The sequence below is a fragment of the Oncorhynchus mykiss genome, chromosome 7 (assembly GCF_013265735.2).
Source record: "Oncorhynchus mykiss isolate Arlee chromosome 7, USDA_OmykA_1.1, whole genome shotgun sequence".
NCBI lineage: Eukaryota > Metazoa > Chordata > Actinopteri > Salmoniformes > Salmonidae > Oncorhynchus > Oncorhynchus mykiss.
Genome location: NC_048571.1, coordinates 16,201,886 through 16,219,471, shown reverse-complemented (window position 1 = coordinate 16,219,471; position 17,586 = coordinate 16,201,886). Strand labels below are relative to the sequence as shown.

The 17,586-nt window shown below is 43.5% G+C and overlaps 1 protein-coding gene across 4 annotated transcripts; it reads right to left on the bottom strand.

Annotated features, from left to right (window-relative positions):
• Positions 1-9,306: 9,306 nt before the first annotated feature.
• LOC110528873 (inositol-3-phosphate synthase 1-A) lies at positions 9,307-17,283 on the bottom strand. Of its 4 annotated transcripts, XR_005052533.1 has the most exons (12): positions 17,014-17,283; positions 13,467-13,617; positions 13,211-13,372; positions 12,324-12,456; positions 11,802-12,013; positions 11,518-11,667; positions 11,218-11,433; positions 10,796-10,960; positions 10,480-10,593; positions 10,184-10,401; positions 9,723-10,013; positions 9,307-9,685 (listed from the first exon to the last, which is right to left on the bottom strand). XR_005052533.1 is itself a non-coding variant. In XM_036982763.1 (11 exons), exons 2-11 carry the CDS (start codon positions 13,578-13,580, stop codon positions 9,824-9,826), a joined length of 1,674 nt encoding a protein of 557 aa, XP_036838658.1. In that variant the 5' UTR covers positions 13,581-13,617; positions 17,014-17,283; the 3' UTR covers positions 9,308-9,823. The 4 variants fall into 4 exon arrangements, 3 of the variants coding, with proteins under 3 accessions (XP_036838658.1, XP_036838659.1, XP_021466719.1); XM_036982763.1 differs by having other exon boundaries at positions 9,308-10,013; XM_036982764.1 differs by having other exon boundaries at positions 9,308-10,013; positions 13,467-13,589; positions 17,014-17,282.
• Positions 17,284-17,586: the final 303 nt, after the last annotated feature.

Below are 17,586 nucleotides of genomic sequence, written 5' to 3'. Positions count from 1 at the left end.
GCTTCTGTCTGGCCACTCTACCATAAAGGCCTGATTTGTGGAATGCTGCAGAGATGGTTGTCCTTCTGGAAGGTTCTCCCATTTCCACAGAGGAACTCTGGAGCTTTGTCAGAGTGACCATCGGGTTCTTGGTCACCTCCTTCTCCCCCGATTGCTGTTTGACCGGGCAGCCAGCTCTAGGAAGAGTCTTGGTGGTTCCAAACTTCTTAACTTTAAGAATGATGGAGGCCACAGTTCTAGGGGACCTTCAATTCTGCAGACATTTTTTGGTACCCTTCCCTAGATCTGTGCCGCGACACAACAAAAATCAGAAACTTTCTGTCCAAAAATGATGCAGAAAAATTAATCCATGCTTTTGTCACTTCTAGGTTAGACTACTGCAATGCTCTACTTTCCGGCTACCCGGATAAAGCACTAAATAAACTACAGTTAGTGCTAAATACGGCTGCTAGAATCCTGACTAGAACCAAAAAATTGGATCATATTACTCCAGTGCTAGCCTCTCTACACTGGCTTCATGTCAAAGCAAGGGCTGATTTCAAGGTTTTACTGCTAACCTACAAAGCATTACATGGGCTTGCTCCTACCTATCTCTCTGATTTGGTCCTGCCGTACATACCTACACGTACGCTACGGTCACAAGACGCGTGCGTCACCTGAGTGGGTTGATTCACTGATGTGGTCATCCTGTCTGGGTTGGCCCCCCCCCCCCCCCCCCCCCCTTGGGTTGTGCCGTGGCGGAGGTCTTTGTGGGCTATACTCAGCCTTGTCTCAGGATGGTAAGTTGGTGGTTGAAGATATCCCTCTAGTGGTGTGGGGGCTGTGCTTTGGCAAAGTGGGTGGGGTTATATCCTTCCTGTTTGGCCCTGTCCGGGGGTGTCCTCGGATGGGGCCACAGTGTCTCCTGACCCCTCCTGTCTCAGCCTCCAGTATTTATGCTGCAGTAGTTTATGTGTCGGGGGGCTAGGGTCAGTTTGTTATATCTGGAGTACTTCTCCTGTCCTATTCGGTGTCCTGTGTGAATCTAAGTGTGCGTTCTCTAATTCTCTCCTTCTCTCTTTCTCTCTCTCGGAGGACCTGAGCCCTAGGACCATGCCGCAGGACTACCTGACATGATGACTCCTTGCTGTCCCCAGTCCACCTGGCCGTGCTGCTGCTCCAGTTTCAACTGTTCTGCCTTATTATTATTCGAAATGTCGCTGTACATTTCAAAAGTGCAGAACAAATAGTTATATTGGCTATGTCCGTCCTAGCTCGCTCATTAATGTCTTCATCGAAATTACAGGTAGCCTCTTATCTGCTCTTCGTTCCCTTATGCCATAGTTTGTACATCTGAATTGTCAGTAGAAACCACATTTTGTTTAAGCAAGTCAGCCATATCAGCTATGTTTTTAAAAAGGCGGTTAATGAGGCTGAATGAACTGTTTCACTGTCAGACAAGACTCCGCTGATAGTCAGTTCTAGCAGTGGTAAGGATTCACTCCATGGTGCTGAAAAGAAAGCTTTGCTGTTGGGACATCTTTCTGTACAGTGCCTTCAGAAAGTATTCAGACCCATTTACTTTTTCCACATTTTGTTACGTTACAGCCTTATTCTAAAATGTATTAAATAAATACAAACGTTTTCAGCAATCTACACACAAAACCCCATAATGACACCAAAGAATAAAGATATGATCAAACATGTCCAGTGTTATCCATCATTGTAATCATGTACAATAACGGAAAAGGAGGCATTCAAATTACATCAATTAAAAAAACAACTTTAAAAAAACAAGAGATGTACTTTGCTGAATTGTGTCAAAAACAGATACTGTATTTGAAACAAATAGCAGTTTTGGTGGGCTTTCTGTACATATAGACGACAGTGTTGCAGGGACTGCAGTCTTAAGAAATCACTAAATATTCTGAGTAAGACACAGTGGTGTGGGCTAACTGAAGCCAGCAGTGTCCTGGCGGGTAGGTCACTACAATTGGAAGGTAAAATGTTCTTAGAAATGTGGTTCTGATGTTTTTCACTCCACACATTTGGTTCTAACTGATGTTTTTCACTCCACACATCTGGTTCTAACTGATGTTTTTCACTCCACACATCTGGTTCTAACTGATGCTTTTCCCTCCACACAGGGGCTCTATCAAGTTGTCACCTTCTTGCTCCATCTACAGTATAGTGTTGTGTTGTCATCAGTAAAAAGAGATTATTTCATTTTCAAATATATACAAACAAGTGGCCCGCTGAGTTCAGACCTTGGCGCCTTAACTCATGTATTCATAACATATTCATGTTGTGATGTGTGAACACATAAAAAAAAATGATGACACAATGACAGTTTTCTATTTGTTGTGAAAGTATCATGTCTTCTCAATTTTACTTTGAAAGAGAAGCCACGTTTCTCCCCTGTGTGAACAGTCTGGTATTTTAAATGACTCCGGTTGGCAAAGCATTAATTGCATATTGGACACCTATATAATTTCTTCCCTGTGTGTATGGTCTTATTCATTCTAAGGCCCTGTGACCGAGTGAAGCGTTTCCCACAGTCTATGCAGCGATAAGGTTTCTCCAGTCTGCGAGATATCATGTGCGTGGTTAGGTTTAGTATCATGTTGAAGCATTTGCCACAGTCTTTGCAGCAATATAATTTCTCTCTTGTACGTATCTCTGTATGTTTCGCCAAGTCTTCCTTTCTTTCAAAACATTTGCCACAGACTTTACAGTAATTTGGTTTCCTTGAGTGCACACTTGAATGTCTGGTCAAGCATGCCTTCATTCTGTAGCATTTGCCACATTCTTTGCAAGGATGCGGTCTCTCACCCATGTGACCGGTTTGATCATATTTTAAATTACTTTCCTAATTCCTACCTGCACGTGAATGTGGCATAAGTCGTTCAGTGACAAACACATCAAGAGCTGTAATTCGGTCGTCACTAGGGTCTATGGCCACAAAGTCATAAACCCTGCCCATTTCTACAATTTATCTTCTTAAAATTAGAATTGAAAACCTAACTCTAACCTTTTTTTGTACCTTTATTTTATCAGGGAGTCATACTGAGACCAAGGTCTCCTACAGATGAGCCCTGAATTACATAAAATGCAAGCAGAAAGCAAAACACGATCATAAGAAACACATTCATCAGTAATAAGGTGCTCAATCAGATTTATCAATTCCCCTAGAGCAGGTATTCCCAAAGTGGGGTACGTGCAATGCCGTCGGGGGTACGCCAAATAATAATGTGATTCACATTTTCAAACAACCGAGGTTTCAAGTTGGCATACCCCTGATGGCATTGCACGTACCCCTGTTTGGGGAAGGTGAACGGAAAGGCACTGGAGTAACGAAGCGCCCTTGCTGTCTGCCTGGCCGGTTCCCCTCGCTCCACAGGGATTCTCTGCTTCAAACCCTATTACAGGGGCTGAGTCACTGGCTTTCTGGTGCTCTTCCATGCCACCCCTAGGAGGGGTGCGTCACTTGAGTGGGTTGAGTGGGTTCACTGATGGGATCTTTCTGTCCAGGTTGGCGCCCCCCCTTGGGTTGTGCTGTGGGGGAGAACTTAGTGGGCTATACTCGGCCTTGTCTCAGGATGGTAGGTTGGTGGTTGGAGATATCCCTCTAGTGGTGTGGGGGCTGTGCTTTGGCAAAGTGGGTGGCGTTATATCCTGCCTGTTTGGCTCTGTCTGGGTGTATCGTCGGACAGGGCCACAGTGTCTCCCGACCCCTCCTGTCTCAGACTCCAGTATTTATGCTGCATTAGTTTATATGTCGGGGGCTAGGGTCAGTCTGTTATATCTGGAGTATTTCTCCTGACTTAATAACTGGTGTCCTTCTCTGTCTCTCTCTCTTTCTTCTCTTGGACGACCTGAGCCCTAGGACCATGCCTCAGGACTACCTGGCCTGATGACTCCTTGCTGTCCCCAGTCCACCTGGTCGTGCTGCTGCTCCAGTTTCAACTGTTCTGCCTGCGACTATGGAACCCTTACCTGTTCACCAGACGTGCTACCTGTTCCAGACCTGCTGTTTTCAACTCTCTAGAGACAGCAGGAGCGGTAGAGATACTGTAAATGATCGGCTATGAAAAGCCAACTGACATTTACTCCTGAGGTGCTGACCTGTTGCACCCTCTACAACCACTGTGATTGTTATTATTTGACCCTGCTGGTCATCTATGAACATTTGAACATCTTGGCCGTGTTCTGTTATAATCTCCACCTGGCACAGCCAGAAGAGGACTTGCCACCCCTCATAGCCTGGTTCCTCTCTAGGTTTCTTCCTAGGTTCTGGCCTTTCAAGTGAGTTTTTCCTAGCCACCTGCATTGCTTGCTGTTTGGTGTTTTAGGCTGGGTTTCTGTACAGCACTTTGTGACATCAGCTGATGTAAGAAGGGCTTCATAAATACATTTGATTGATTGATTGATCTTGCTGCAAAGGGAATGCCTGTCAGCTTGGAAGACATTTTGGACACTACAGTAAAAATGGTTAACGTTGTTAAAGCAAGCGAGGCCCCTGAACTCTCTTGCATTTTCTGCACTATGCAATGAAATGGGCAGTGACCATGTAACACTTTTACAACATACAGAAGTGCTCTGGTTATCAAGGGATAAAGTATTGACACATTTTTAAAAATTGAGAGACGAGCTCAAAGTTTTCTTTACTGAGCCTAATTTTCACTTGTCTGACCGCTTGCATGATGACTAGTTTCTCACACGACTGGCCTATTTAGGTGATGTTTTTTCTCACCTGAATGATCTGAATCTAGGATTACAGGGACTCTCCACAACTAAATTCAATGTACGGGACAAAATTGAGGCTATGATTAAGAAGTTGGAGCTCTTCTCTGTCTACATTAACAAGGACAACACACAGGTCTTTCCATCACTGTATTCTTTTTTTGAAGCACCTGCATGAGTTGAAAACGGACGGCACAAACAACTGGATTCGTCATCCCTTTGATGCCCTGCCTCCAGTCCACGTACCAATATCTGAACAAGAGAGCCTCATCGAAATTGCAACAAGTTGTTCTGTGATAATGGAATTTAATCAGAAGCCACTGCCATATTTCTGGATTGGGCTGCGCTCAGAGTATCCTGCATTGTTAAGACACTGATGCCCTTTGCAACCACGTACCTATGTGAGAGCAGATTCTCGGCCCTCACTAGCATGAAAACTAAATACAGGCACAGACTTTGTGGAAAATGATTTAAGACTGAGATTCTCTCCAATACAACCCAACATGGCAGACTTATGTACATCCTTTCATGCACACCCTTCTCATTAACCTGTGATGAGTTATTCACAATTTTCAATTAATAAATAATGTTTTATATGTAAGATTGTTAAATAAAGAGAAAAATGATTAATTATTATTATTATTACATTATTTGTTCTTTGTCACTTCCCACGAGCAGGTTGTGACAAAAATTCCCTCTCATTCTTATGTTTAATAAATGTATTGTATAGTGTGCGTCTGGCAGGCTTACAATGATGGCACAAAAAAACACTTGAAAGTGCGCTGACCCTGGTGCTAGAGGGGGTACAGCTGACCCTGGTGCTAGAGGGGGTACAGCTGACCCTGGTGCTAGAGGGGGTACAGCTGACCCTGGTGCTAGAGGGGGTACAGCTGACCCTGGTGCTAGAGGGGGTACAGCTGACCCTGGTGCTAGAGGGGGTACAGCTGACCCTGGTGCTAGAGGGGGTACAGCTGACCCTGGTGCTAGAGGGGGTACAGCTGACCCTGGTGCTAGAGGGGGTACAGCTGACCCTGGTGCTAGAGGGGGTACAGCTGACCCTGGTGCTAGAGAGGGGTACAAAGCTGGAGGTTGAATGCTTGAAGGGGTACGGGACTATAAAAAGTTTGGGATCCACAGGTGTAAATGAATGTAATACTGAAGCACTGAATAATGCAGACGCAAAACAAAAGGAGTTTGAGGAACTTCTTCAGGAAAGATCAGGTTTCATTTATCTAAAAAACAGCAAACTGGATGGAGAATGGCAAAACAATGCACCAACCTTTCCCGAACATTCAATATAGAACTGCGACCAAAAATAACCTGCAATTGTTTTACAAACCTGGAGAAATCTTTATCTCACTAACAGAGATTTTGAATGATGATGTAAAATATTTTAAACAAATGTTATTTTGTCAAGTTTCTCCAACCTCCCTTGAGGATGCATTTAGTGATATCCTTCTCCCCAAAAATCATGTTAAACTATCTGCGACAGTTTTTGGTGAAAGCCTAATTACACATAATGAACTATGGTTGGTAATTGATTCCTTTTAGATGGGGATATAAACTTTTTATGAACTACTGAAATAACCGTTACTTCTCTGAGAACTTTGAATTGTCAAGAGGCGTAAAACAAGGCTGCCTTCTGTCACCATACCTATTTTATTATGGCCATTGAATTGTTAACATTAAAGGGCTTAAAGTTAAGGGACTAGAGACAAAAGTATCAATGTATGCTGATGACTCAAATTCTGAAGTCCTCAATCTTCAACCTTGAATGGCCTCATTGAGGACCTGGATAATTTATCAATTTTCTCTGGACTAAAACCCAACTATATTACGGCTTGGTTCTCTAAAAGATACAAACTTTAAATTGCCATGTGGTCTGTCGATTTACATGGGCGGATGGTGAAGTTGATGTGGTTGATGTAACATATCCTGGAAAAGTTAAGCGATCTTGCAACTATTAACTTTGATCGAAAACAAAATAGATAGAATCTTGAAAACAGTGGAAAGGCAAACACTTATCTATTTAAGGGAAAATTACCCTGATTAATTATCTCGTGATAGTTTACAAATTTATTCCATGGCTCTACCGTCTCCAGGAGAATCCTTTTTCAAATCATGGGGGCAAAAATTATTTCATATTATTTGGAATGGCAGACCAGATAAGGTTAAACGAGCATATTTATATAACCAACACGAGTTTGTAGGGTTCAAACTATTAAATATTACGGCATTAAACCTCTCTCTTAAAGTCTCCATTGTATCTATATCCAAATTAGTTTTCTAGCAAGCTACTAAGCGAGGCCCATCCTATGTTTTCGAGTGGGTTATTTCCATATTAAACATTTTCATTGGATTGGATCCCTGTTTTAAAGTATCCTCCTTTTTAAAGTCTTTCACTTTCCTCCTCCAGAAAAGGGAGAACTAATATGACAGCAAATCATATGGCTAAACTCCAATGTACTGATAGAGAAACATTTGGGGGGGGGGAAGAAATGTACAATGGGATAATGTTTATGAAGGTCATTGTAAACAGGAATGGTAAAATTGTCACACAAGCAGCTAACAACAGGAAGCAGAATCACTAGGATATATTTTCTAGTACTGTCTATTGGTGGCTCACTTTTGGAGTCAGGTCCAGGTATGGTTGTTATGTTATAAAATCAGGGACATGCAGACTGTATTGTTAAGACATCTGAAATAACATGATCAGTTAATGGGAAATATGATTATACTCTTTATTTTTTGGCCAATATCAGTAGAAATGTTACAAGGACACTCAAAAAGACAGCATAGTAAAATGGAGGAATGTATTGCAAAAGGAAATATAAAAATTGCATTATACTGGGAAAGATGGGTTAATCTGTGGACATTGGAGGGTTGGATTTAAAATCAGAATGAATGGTGGATTGGCCGCTGTGGGTGACAATCCATCACTTGAAGAAAGGGGAAATTATTAATATATGTGTAATTGTTTAAATACGGATATCGTAGATGTGCGCGAAAATAGCTGCAAGTAGCAGTATTGTTAGTCTGTTAGTTTACTCCAATCAGGGTAGGGATGGTAGGGTAACATTGCATGTAACATACAGTGGGGAGAACAAGTATTTGATAACCTGCAAAATCGGCAGTGTTTCCTAGTTACAAAGCATGTAGAGGTCTGTAGTTTTTATCATAGGTACACTCCAACTGTGAGAGACAGAATCTAAAACAAAAATCCAGAAAATCACATTGTATGATTTTTAAGTAATTAATTTGCGTTTTATTGCATGACATAAGTATTTGATCACCTACCAACCAGTAAGAATTCCGTCTCTCACAGACCTGTTAGTTTTTCTTTAAGAAGCCCTCCTGTTCTCCACTCATTACCTGTATTAACTGCACCTGTTTGAACTCGTTACTTGTACGAAAGACACCTGTCCACACACTCGATCAAACAGACTCCAACCTCTCCACAATGGCCAAGACTAGAGAGCTGTGTAAGGACATCAGGGTTAAATTGTAGACCTGCACAAGGCTGGGATGGGCTACAGAACAATAGGCAAGCAGCTTGGTGAGAAGGCAACAACTGTTGGTGCAATTATTTGAAAATGGAAGTTCAAGATGATGGTCAATCACCCTCGGTCTGGGGCTCCATGCAAGATCTCACCTCGTAGGGCATCAATGATCATGAGGAAGGTAAGGGATCAGCCCTGAACTACACAGCAGGACCTGGTCAACGACCTGAAGAGAGCTGGGACCACAGTCTAAAATAAAACAATTAGTAACACACTACGCCATCATGGATTAAAATCCTGCAGCACACGCAAGGTCCTCCTGCTCAAGCCAGCGCATGTCCAGGCCTATCTGAAGTTTGCCAATGACCATCTGGATGATCCAGAGGAGGAATGGGAGAAGGTCATGTGGTCTGATGAGACAAAAATAGAGCTTTTTGGTCTAAACTTCACTCGCCGTGTTTGGAGGAAGAAGAAGGATGAGTACAACCCCAAGAACACCATCCCAACCGTGAAGCATGGAGGTGGAAATATCATTCTTTGGGGATGCTTTTCTGCAAAGGGGACTGGACGTCTGCACCGTATTGAGGGGAGGATGGATGGGGCCATGTATCGCGAGATCTTGGCCAACGACCTCCTTCCCTCAGTAAGAGCATTGAAGATGGGTCGTGGCTGGGTCTTCCAGCATGACAACGACCCAAAACACACAGCCAGGGCAACTAAGGAGTGGCTACGTAAGAAGCATCTCAAGGTCCTGGAGTAGCCTAGCCAGTCTCCAGACCTGAACCCAATATAAAATCTTTGGAGGGAGCTGAAAATCCGTATTGGCCCAGCGACAGCCCCGAAACCTGAAAGATCTGGAGAAGGTCTGTATGGAGGAGTGGGCCAAAATCCCTGCGGCAGTGTGTGCAAACCTGGTCAAGAACTACAGGAAACGTATGATCTCTGTAATTGCTAACAAAGGTTTCTGTGCCAACTATTAAGTTCTGCTTTTCTGATGTATCAAATACTTATGTCATGCAATAAAATTCTAATTATTTACTTAAAAATCATACATTTTCTGGATTTTTGTTTTAGATGCCGTCTCTCACAGTTGAAGTGTACCTATGATAAAAATTACAGACCTCTACATGCTTTGTAAGTAAGAAAACCTGCAAAATCAGCAGTGTATTAAATACTTGTTCTCCCCACTGTATCATTGGAACAAATACATGAACAGATTTTGGTTAAATTTGTATGTATATGAGCAATAAGAGTCTAAAACCACAGAATATTAGACTGGTTGTCCAAAAGTGACAATGGTTAAAGCCAACTAGAGGTTGTGTTTCCTACTGTATGTATCTTACACAACCAGGCCAAATAAAACATGATCATCATACAGTATGCTGTATAAAGAGTTTGGCTAACTTTCTATGGATCTAATTTAACTGCACTGTATAAGTATCTAAATATGTAATAGTGTGTAACCCATGGAAGAGTAGCTGCTGCATGTGCAACAGCTAATGGGGATCCTAATAAACTAAACTATGGATATAATTGTTTCTCTGTGGCTGTGGACACTTCTAGAATCTTCCCTGTGATGACAGAGACCTAATCTGCAGCCATTATCCAATCGTTGCCTCTTTCACCACGTGTGCGCAGACACCATTCTGTTGGGAGGCGTGGTAACCGTTGCTTAGGACCCTCTTGGTAGCCACATTGTCGTAGATACGGTTGTCGTGGCGAGGCAGGAAGCCCCTCTGCAGCTTGTGCTCCAGGTGCATGTGGTTCTGAGGGGGGAGACCAAGGCACGCTCTGAAAGGGAAAAGGGATACCTAGTCAGTTGAAAAACTGAAGGAATATAACCACAGAGACCAGTACAACATTATTATTGGACAAGAGCGACGGGAAGTTCAGTAACAAACATTATGATTGGTGACCACTAAGACAAATCCCTAACAAGACAGGGTGGTAGGTGTTCTGACCTCATGATGTTCTCAATGCAGGCTCTCTGTCTGAAGTAGGCATTGACCAGCGGGGCCCCAGGGGGGACGAGGGGAGCTTTACACATGAAGGAGAGGATAGCCAGGACACTGTGGAAGGACTGGAAGGTCTCTGATCCTTGGGGCCGAACACATACACGCTGACACAACTCTGTGAGGAGGACCAGGTCCAGGATGATAGGACTGGCTAGCAGAGAGTCCTGGAGAGAGACACCTTTTGTTAGAAAAAAATCAAGTTGAGGTGTAGGTGTGTGTGTGTGTGTGTGTGAGAGATTCACCTCACAGGTGTTGTGCATTGCGATAGTGTTGGTTCCTCCCATCATGATCTCAGAGGTGTATTCATCCATCGCCCTCTTACTGTCCCCCACATACGGCACATACTTAATCACCACCTACACACACACACACACACACAGCAAGACAACGGAGTCAAGTATTTCTCAAGAAAAACTATGGATACTTTCTGCCCCTTAGTAAAACAAAATGCAGTGCTATTGATACCAGGTATGAAAAAACACACATTCAACTCTTAATTCAGATCAGGTTTCTCTGTGTTACACACACACACGCAAACACACACACCCGCAGACTTACACAGTGGTCAGGTTTCTCCCCATTGTGGTACAGTATAGGGTTGGAGTTGACCATGTCATCCACCACATTGCTCTTGGAGATCTCCTTGGAGCGGAACTGCTGCGGTGCTGAGAGGTTCATACCATCGTTGTTGCCAAGGTGATTGTAGCTGACAATGGAGGTGGGCTGTCATGGCAACAGACGGCAACATGTTATTTTACAGTCTGGTATTAACCTAGTGTTACACACATGAAATTGCCCTTTTACCTGGGTACAATTGTTGTAATAACAGTGTTTTAACATGTTGTATAGTAATTTTAGAATAACTTAGTAATTGTATAATTATGTACTTTATCATTATACAAGTGGAACTGGAACTGTTCACAGAACAGAAGTCCTATTGAAGTGAATGAAACAGCAAATGGACTGGGTTGACCTCTCACCTTGATCCCAGCACTGATGAGGAAGTCGACCAGGACTGACTTGATCTTTGTCTGACCAGACTTGAAGTCATCTCCTGCTATGAACACATTTCTCTCCACAGCCAGCTCTATCGCCCCAGGGACAAACGTGTTCTGGGGAGAACCGTTAATGTAGGCACAGCCCTCCAGGATACTGGCCACAGCAAACAAAGTAGAGGGAGACACCTCCCCACCTGACTGATAGAGACAGAGAGAGTAGAGAGAGAGAGTAAGAGAGAGAGAAGACGAGAGCGAGACAGAATAGATCCGTCAGATCTCTACCTGTATGGCAGCCAGGAGATTCTTGGCCGTGTCGTTGACCCCGGCTGTGAGGTCACAGAAACGTTCGGTGTTGGCCGTCCACAAAACGATGACCTTGTCCACGCCGCTTGAATGCCGGAAGTCCTGAATGTCTGCTCTGATCTGCTCCACCTGCAGGGAGAGAGAGAAGAATCACTATTCAGACACCCAGAAACACATAGGGTCTAGGGTATATGGGGTAAGAGCTAAGGGGTTAGGGGACAGGGTGTACGAGGCACACACACACTACTTGGGATTGGGCGTACCTGTTCAGCCATGGTCCCTTTCAGAACGTTGTCTGCTCGGCCCGCCTGGTTGGCAGCTATGAATTCTGGGATATAGATGGAGGCCCGGGGTCGGAGGTGGCTCATGTGTGGGCGGAGCTTCTCCTGGAGGGACCAATCAAGGACCTCGGCTCTCTCCATCGCACTGCCCAGATCCATGGATGAGATGTCCCAGCCTGACACACACACTCTCTCTTTATTTAATTAGTTAGCTAAAGTTTTAAAAGCCTAATGTCTCTTAAAAGAAAACCTGTCAGACAGGCCCAAAAGAACATAGAGGACCAGTTAGACTAGAGGACCAGAGGTGTGTACTCTACCTCTGCCTCCAGGGCAGTGCTGAATAATGGAGGAGGTTAAACAGGAGGTTAAATAACGAGCCTGACAGACAGACAGTCCACATGGAGACTTTTAACATTTCCTTCTCCACAGTGGCCCATGAAGAACTGACCTAGCGTCAGCATTCCTTCTCTGATTACATACACGCATACACACACACTCCTTTACCATCAAAGACGATATCATTAGGGTGCATCATGGGTAGGAGGTCACGGAACGGAATGTTAACTTCCTTTCCATCTGGCCCCGCACCTAAACACACAGTTGAGGACTGGAAGAGGGAACCGTAGTAGTTGGCTTTCTGGGAAGGAGGAGGGGGGTTCGAAAAGGGGGAGAGAGTAATAAAATAGACACAGAACAAAAATAAATAACAAGTCTTGAATAATAACAACACACTAAATCAGTGGTATTCAAACGTTTTCTACAGGGACTCCTTTTTTTCCCCACAGAATTTCAGCCGACCCCACCCGAAATCTAATGACACAACCTTACGTTAAAAAAATTACATTTGGATTTGTACATCAACAAATAACCTTCGATTCACTACATTTTTATCTCTCTTATCAAAATTAAGAAAAACAATAAATAAATGTACTCAGTTATTTTTTAAAGGATCTTTCTCAAAAACGTTTTATATTATCCTATGCAATAATGTTGACTTTTAAATTTGTTTTGGCTAGCCCACTGCAATTCCCCCAGGGACCCCACTATGGGTCGCGACCCCAACTTTGAATATCTGCATTAAATGAAGAATGATTTGAGGAATTTTTTCAAACAGGAAAAAAAAGGACACATTTGGGGAAGTAATGATGCCCATATAAAGGTAAAGGAATGCCTGTGTTGTAAACGTTTGTGTGTCAGTCAATGTTAAACCCTTAAAACTCCACTAAACCCATCATATCAGTGTGTGTGTGTGTGTGTGAACCCATCGCTGTATCAGGGGTATAATGAGGCTCTGCTAGCTAGCTCCGCATCAGAGGAGAGACATGTCTTTGGAAAATATGCTATAAAACTGTCACAAAGTAGGATCAACGACACACACACACACATGTCACCTGTTCTCCAGTTTTGGTTCTCCAGGTGAGTCCCAGTCTGTTGGCCAGTACAGCAGCGGTGACGGTGGTCCCATTGTTTCCTCCCCAGCCAACTAGCATCACCCCCAGCCTGGGGACATGTCGCTCAGTACGGAACTCAAGCTCACTAACGGACGGGGTCACCTGGAGGGGTGGAGTGGAGAGATTTACACAGTTAGAAATTAGATAGGTGATGCTGGTGTGTGTGTGTGTGTGTGTGTGTGTGAGAGAAACTTACTGTGAGTGTGTCTCCGTCCCTGCGTACAGCAGTAGTATGGTAGCAGTACTGAGCCTCAATGTGTGTATCTGTGTACTTCACATTGGGATTGTTGATACGAATGTTCTCGGTCATGACTGCAGGCTTGAGAGAGAGTGACAGAGAGAGAGGCATAGAGACAAAAAGAAAGTGAAAGAGTGCAACAGGACAGTTAGGGGACAGTTAGGGAAGATATTAACAGAGTTAGCCTAGTTCTTTGGCTTCATTTATTTATTTTAAATCAAATCAAAATCAAATCAATTTATATAGCCCTTCGTACATCAGCTGATATCTCAAAGTGCTGTACAGAAACCCAGCCTAAAACCACAAACAGCAAGCAATGCAGGTGTTGAAGCACATTGGCTAGGAAAAACTCCCTAGAAAGGCCAAAACCTAGGACGAAACCAGGCTATGAGGGGTGGTCAGTCCTCTTCTGGCTGTGCCAGGTGGAGATTATAACAGAACATGGCCAAGATGTTCAAATGTTCATAAATGACCAGCATGGTCAAATAATAGGTCTGGGACAGGTAGCACCTCCGGTGAACAGGTCAGGATTCCATAGCCACAAATATAGTAAAAAAATATTACAATTTGAAAAATAAGTATATGTAACGGACTTTACGCCCGTCCCCTCGCCCCGACTTGGGCGCGAACCTGGGACGCGCTGCACACGTCAACAGTCACCCTCGAAGCATCGCTCCACAAAAAGCGCTGCTCTTCCAGAGCAAGGGGAACCACTACTTCAAGGTCTCAGAGCAAGTGACGTCACCGATTGAAACGCCACTAGCGCTAACTAGCTAGCCATTTCACATCGGCTACATATAGACTGAATAAATTGATAAGGTAGCTAACGATGCAAATAAAAAAAGTTAGCTAGCTCGCTTAACATTATCCACATTGATACGTTTAGAGGCTAATTGTCAAAAGCGTATTTGTCATCATCTTTTGGTTGAAAAGATGAAACGTCAGTGGTGAAACATCACAACTGGAGTAACAACATTTTCTCAGAGATTCTCATTTGAATTACGACTTGGAGGGTCGTTCAAGTGAAACGTCTCAGTCGGAACTCCGCACTTCCGATAGTGAAACGCCACGACTGTAAAGTCAGCAACAGTAGTGTTTAGGCATCAATAGTCAAATCAGCGGTTCACCTTCAAAATAAAAGTCCTGCATTGAAACTGATGCAAACTGATAAATAGTGGAATCATGCCACAATTGGACTGGATAATGGTGAACATGGTTGGAATGTCGTTAAAATTTCAACAAAAGACAATAATTAATTATTTTTAGAATATACAGCAAAATCAGTTGAAATCACTGTGGATGTAGGCCCAATATACTTCAGAATTGCATTGGGGCTTCAAATCTAATTTTATTTGTCACATGCTCCAAATAGAACAGGTGTAGGTAGACCTTACAGTGAAAAGCTTACTTACAAGCCCTTAACCAACAATGCAGTTAAGAAAATACCCCCCCCCCCCCCCCAAAAAAAATAAAGAGATAAGCATGACAAATAATTAGACAACACAATAAATAACAATAGCGGGGCTATATACAGGGGGTACCGATACGGGGAGGGGGGAGCAATAGTCTGGGTAGACATTTCATTAGCTGTTCAGGAGTCTTATGGCTTAGGGGTAGAATATGTTTAGAAGCTTCTTGGACCTAGACTTGGCGCTCCGGTACCTCCGGTAGCAGAGAACAGTCTATAACTAGGGTCGCTGGAGTCTTTGGCAATTTTTAGGGTCTTCCTCTGACACCGCCTAGTATAGAGGTCCCGGATGGCAGGAAGCTTGGCCCCGGTGATGTACTGGGCCGTACGCACTACCCTCTGTAGTGCCTTGCGGTCAGAGGCCGAGCAATTGCCATACCAGGCAGTGATGCAACCCGTCAGGATGCTCTCGAAGGGGCAGCTGTAAAACCTTCTGAGGATCTAAGGACCCAGGCCAAATCTTTTCAGTCTCCTAAGGGGAATAGGTTTTGTCATCTGTCTTGGTGTGCTTGGACCATGTTAGTTTGTTGGTGATGTGGACGCCAGGGAACATGAAGCTCTCAACCTGCTCCACTACAGCCCTGTCGATGAGAATGGGGTGTGCTCGGTCCTCCTTTTCCTGTAGTCCACAATCATCTCCTTTGTCTTGATCACTTTGAGGGAGAGGTTGTTGTCATTGCACCACACGGTCAGGTCTCTGACCTCCTTCCTATAGGCTGTCTCATCGTTGTCGGTGATCAGGCCTACCATTATAATTCCCCTTATAATCATTTTTTCCCCACCTGGCTCTAGATTACACCCATCTATTGCCTACATAGGTCTCATCAAGAGGTTCTGATCTCTTGGCCTAACGGTTAAAGCGGTTGTTTGACAGTCGCTGTGTCCGAGGTGAAGTTGGTGACAGATGTGGGAATGGCGCCCTAGCAGAGGCATGTAGATGTGACCAACTGGGTACATACATCAGTTCAATGTCTATTTTTGATTAACATTTGGTTGAGTTGTCAACGAACATGAAATCCCCAGAACATTTCACATGACATTTTAGTTTTTTATTGTGTGAAAAAAACATGAAATTCCCTTACATTGATTACTTTTTGCAAACGCAATGCAATCCAATCCAGTTTCCACATTGATTCAACATCATAGCATTCATTTATTTTTGTTGAAATTAAGTGGAAACAATGTTGATTCAACCAGTTTCTGCCCAGTGGGGAGGGACTTGGTATAGAGCATTGGTTCCCCACCAAGGGTAGTAGGACCCCTGGGGGTACTTGGCTTTTCCACAGAGGATAGTTGAGAAGACGAGACCATAGACATACTGGTAAAATGCACATGAGGGGGTACTTCAGGGGTAATCCGGGCAGAGGAAAATTCAGTTTGGTGGTTTGGAAACCAAAAAAGGTTGGGAACCACTGGTATAGAGAGGCGTGGGTACAGCAAGTAACATAGCAACCTTAACCAATACCTAGCCACCTTGTCAAAAGGTTCGGATCTCTTTACCTAGCAGTTTAAGTGTTGGCTTGATAGTCGCTGGGCCAGGGTTCGAATGCGGGTTTGTGCAACCCCCAAAATCGCCTGAGATGCAAAAACATTGTATTGCTTTGAGCCTATTTCAGCCATTACTGGAGTGTGTTTGACAGGTCATTACTAAACGTTAACGGGGAAACACTAATGGCATAAGCAAGATTGGGTTTGAGTCGCCAGCGTAAAATGAAAGCAATCGATCCAGTGACAATAGGCCACAGGAAACACAAAGGAAATTGATGGCTGAAAATGAGAAATCCTCAACTGGTCAGACTTGGCAAGCGAGTTGATGTTAATACACTGTGCAGAATTACCGTTAGATTGTGAATACATGACAAGGAGTTTCAGGCTAATCCGTGACGCCTACAAAACACATTTCTGAAGAGTAGCCTATGTATGCACAGATATTAGCACCGTAACTCCTATTGCGGAACTTTGACAGTGGGAATTCACTTTAGTAGTAAAAAAAAAGCCTAGTGCGCACTTAAAGCCTACGCACTTTAGCCTACTTACCGTGGAATACGTTGGAGTCAGGAGATTTAATTTTCTCTTCTAAACAACAGTGATAGGTTACGGACGGTTATTCGTTGATTTGATAGCTTGCTTGTTTCGAATTTTCTTTTATATTTCATCTAATAACCTATTAAATCGCTTGTTCTCAAACGCAGCCCGACCTCTTCGATTCGTCAAGTGAGCCGAAGTGACATGAAGATGGGATGTTCCAAAATTGCCGTTGCGAGTGCAGGAGGATATCCAGTAGAGCCCCGTTCATTTATAGATAGCTTAGTGGCAGAGCCGGACTGGCTACTTGTAGGCAGAGGAGTGTCTATGCAAAATCCCTGACATTTACATATATGTACACGCCAGTAAAATTAGACTAGTCTTGCTATCAGGAAAATATAGACATACAACATTATTATGTCATACATGTCAAGAAGTCCTAACGTTTCAGCAGTTGACTTGTGCTTTATGGAAAGTAATACTTAATAAGGGATATCTTATAATTATTTAATATATATTACTCCTATTACACTCTGATCAATAGGATTTATTGGTCAGTGATTCTGACAATGTTGTGCTTTTTTT